Source organism: Notothenia coriiceps, unplaced genomic scaffold, assembly GCF_000735185.1.
Source record: "Notothenia coriiceps isolate Sejong01 unplaced genomic scaffold, NC01 NC01_scaffold00003819, whole genome shotgun sequence".
Classification (NCBI taxonomy): domain Eukaryota; kingdom Metazoa; phylum Chordata; class Actinopteri; order Perciformes; family Nototheniidae; genus Notothenia; species Notothenia coriiceps.
The window spans coordinates 9,386-11,919 of NW_011336520.1; the positions used below are offsets into that span (position 1 = coordinate 9,386).

Sequence of the window (2,534 nt, forward strand, 5' to 3'; positions counted from 1 at the left end):
TACTGTCATATTAGTATTGTATACCTGTTTACTTTAATCTCTTATTTTTCTATAACTATAATGATCATATAAAGATGTGCCTTTACCTCACTGGTTGGAGAAAAAGCTTCTTATATTCGTTAGCATAGCTAGCTAACCAGATGCTAATAACAACAAAGTTATTGACTGTATGATCAGTATGACAGATCGCCACTGGGCTTTCAACTAAAGACACAGCCACGCAAAAACTGCGGCATGTGTACGGCTCCTTATGGGTACTGCAATTTGTGAAGTCCCGGCCCGGAGCCGCGTTCTGATGCTCTCCGTTAGAACTACACTCCTGTCAGACGAGACATATACCACGTGATGACACGTTAGGCTCGTGTTGTGTTCAAGGACCCTGAACTTGGCCAGGAAAAACAAGCTTGTTTAATTATTTTGCGGTCTAGATTTCTTGAATTTTTTTCTTTTTTGCGTGTGTTTATAAATTACCTCGAGGGCCGTACCAAATGGTCTCGCGGGCCGTATACGGCCCGGAGGCCGGAGGTTCCCCACCCCTGCTTTAAATGATGAGCCAATATGAATGAGCAGAGGTTGAAGATGAATGTTCTCCCTTGGATTCTGATTCAACGTTTGATTCATTTGCCTACATATGCAAAGAAACATGGGAAAAGGCTACAAGATGTTGGAAAACGTTGAAGACGTACTTTTTTCACAACTCTAAATGTTCACATTCCACACCCTCTTTCTAGTTTGTAGTTAAATAACGTGAATCTGTCTTTCTGTTTGGGGGGGGGAACACATGTTCACGCAAACTGCACAAACAGGGGTCTGATCTGATGTGGCCTCTCCCCTGTGTTTATGACTTAAGATCAAGTAAAACCAGGTTGTGCCAGGATAGTCTTCAGAGTCCTATAGACTTGTTGATGGGGATCATTTCCCCAAGTGTTTCTTGTTGTAATGCTGTTTCGAAGATAAAAAGATCTCAGAAATAGTATCCCAAACCCTATCTTGGCAACACCTTTTCTTTCACTCATTCAAAAGTCATTAACGCAGGAGAAAGAAAAACTATTCAGATCAAACTTTAATCGAAAATAAAAAAAAGTTGTCTTGTAAAAACCATCCCCAAGTTTGAAATAAGATGAAACACCTGTGTTCTTCCAAGTAACTTTAAATATCCTAGCAAAACTTGTTTCCCCAAATGTATTACACATGAAAACAACATTTACAGGACCACAACAAATGTTTTCACAGAAGCAAATACGATTTAACTTAACACCTATGATCACCCGAGTTTCTTTTTCTCACTTGCCTGTTAGGACTTTAGTATATTTTATTATGCACCACTACTATTTAATCCATATTGTGAGTTACATATTGGATTGAACGATGTCCACACAGGCTGAATAGTGAAAGGTGTACAGCTGGGGGTCCTGACCTGCTGCAGCTCCTCTGTGCGGCGCCTCAGTCCGTCCACCCCCACGCTCAGCTGGCTGTTCTTGGCCTGCAGCTCAGAGATGGTCTGCTTCTGCTGCGAGGAGTGGAGCTGCACCTCCTGCAGGCTGCAGCGCATACAGCGGAGCTTCTCCTCTACAGAGGACACATGCTCCTGCTGCTCAGGGGAAACCACAGGTGAGTTCAGGAGGATCGTGAACTGACTTTATTTCACTAGGATTGTTAGAGCCAGTATTTTGTTTTTATAAGAAAGGCCACCTAATAGTGACGTCTGTAGTCAACCAGAGCATAAAAGACTTCAATTCCCACTGCGCCTTCTCTAAAGTGACAGTGATGGGAAACCTGCTAGAAAGACGCCGTTGAGGAACAGTTTTTAAACGTCCAATTACCCTTTAAGTTATCACGTTATATAAGCCTTATCAGGAAAGAAAGAATACCTAAGTTGTTTGTTATTTTATTTGAGTTTTGCCTATTTGTTTTGAATATTGTAAAGGCCTCTTTTCTTTGTTGCATGTGTAAAAGTTTTTATTTTATTTTGAGCAACACATCGTATAATATCATTCAAACCATCGGAGGCCAAGCAACTCTTCAACTGTAAGCAGTGGCGACTGGTCATTAGGGGCAGCTGGGGCACAGCCTCACCTAGTGTCAGCAGAAAGTAATTCAAATAATAATTCCAAATAAATGCAAAAAGAATACATCTTAAAATATATTTTAAGATCATGTTTAATCATCTGATTCGTCTGTACATTGCTGTTTTAGTCTGTGTTCTTCTAATTAGTGTCTACAGTGTGTGCCTATTGAGCCGTGTTGAGCGACGTGGGTCAAGCCCTGATCCAGCCCCTCCCTCTCACTGTCTAAGTGAATGGGTGCTGTAAAAACTACACTGCGCATGCTCAGAGTATTGTCCTATTCAATGTGTGCGGCAAACAAATTATCGCCATAGGGGCACTGAGCTGACATACCCACCAAACGTCATCTCATAATTCAGAGAGCTGATTGGCTGTACGTGTGCCGCGAAAAGTGTAGATTTGAAGAGGAGACGAGAGATAGCAGCGTAGAGCATTACAATCAATCAAACGTAAAGAAAGTGAATGAAG

At 41.6% G+C, this 2,534-nt stretch overlaps 1 protein-coding gene across 1 annotated transcript in view; it reads right to left on the reverse strand.

Annotated features, from left to right (window-relative positions):
• Positions 1-2,046, reverse strand: part of LOC104941740 (leucine-rich repeat-containing protein 45-like) — a 7,752-nt gene extending 5,706 nt beyond the window's left edge. The window contains exon 1 of the mRNA XM_010766873.1: positions 1,418-2,046. Coding sequence (XP_010765175.1) covers positions 1,418-1,552 — 135 coding nt within the window. The 5' untranslated portion in view covers positions 1,553-2,046. The remainder of the gene's footprint in view (positions 1-1,417) is intronic.
• Positions 2,047-2,534: the final 488 nt, after the last annotated feature.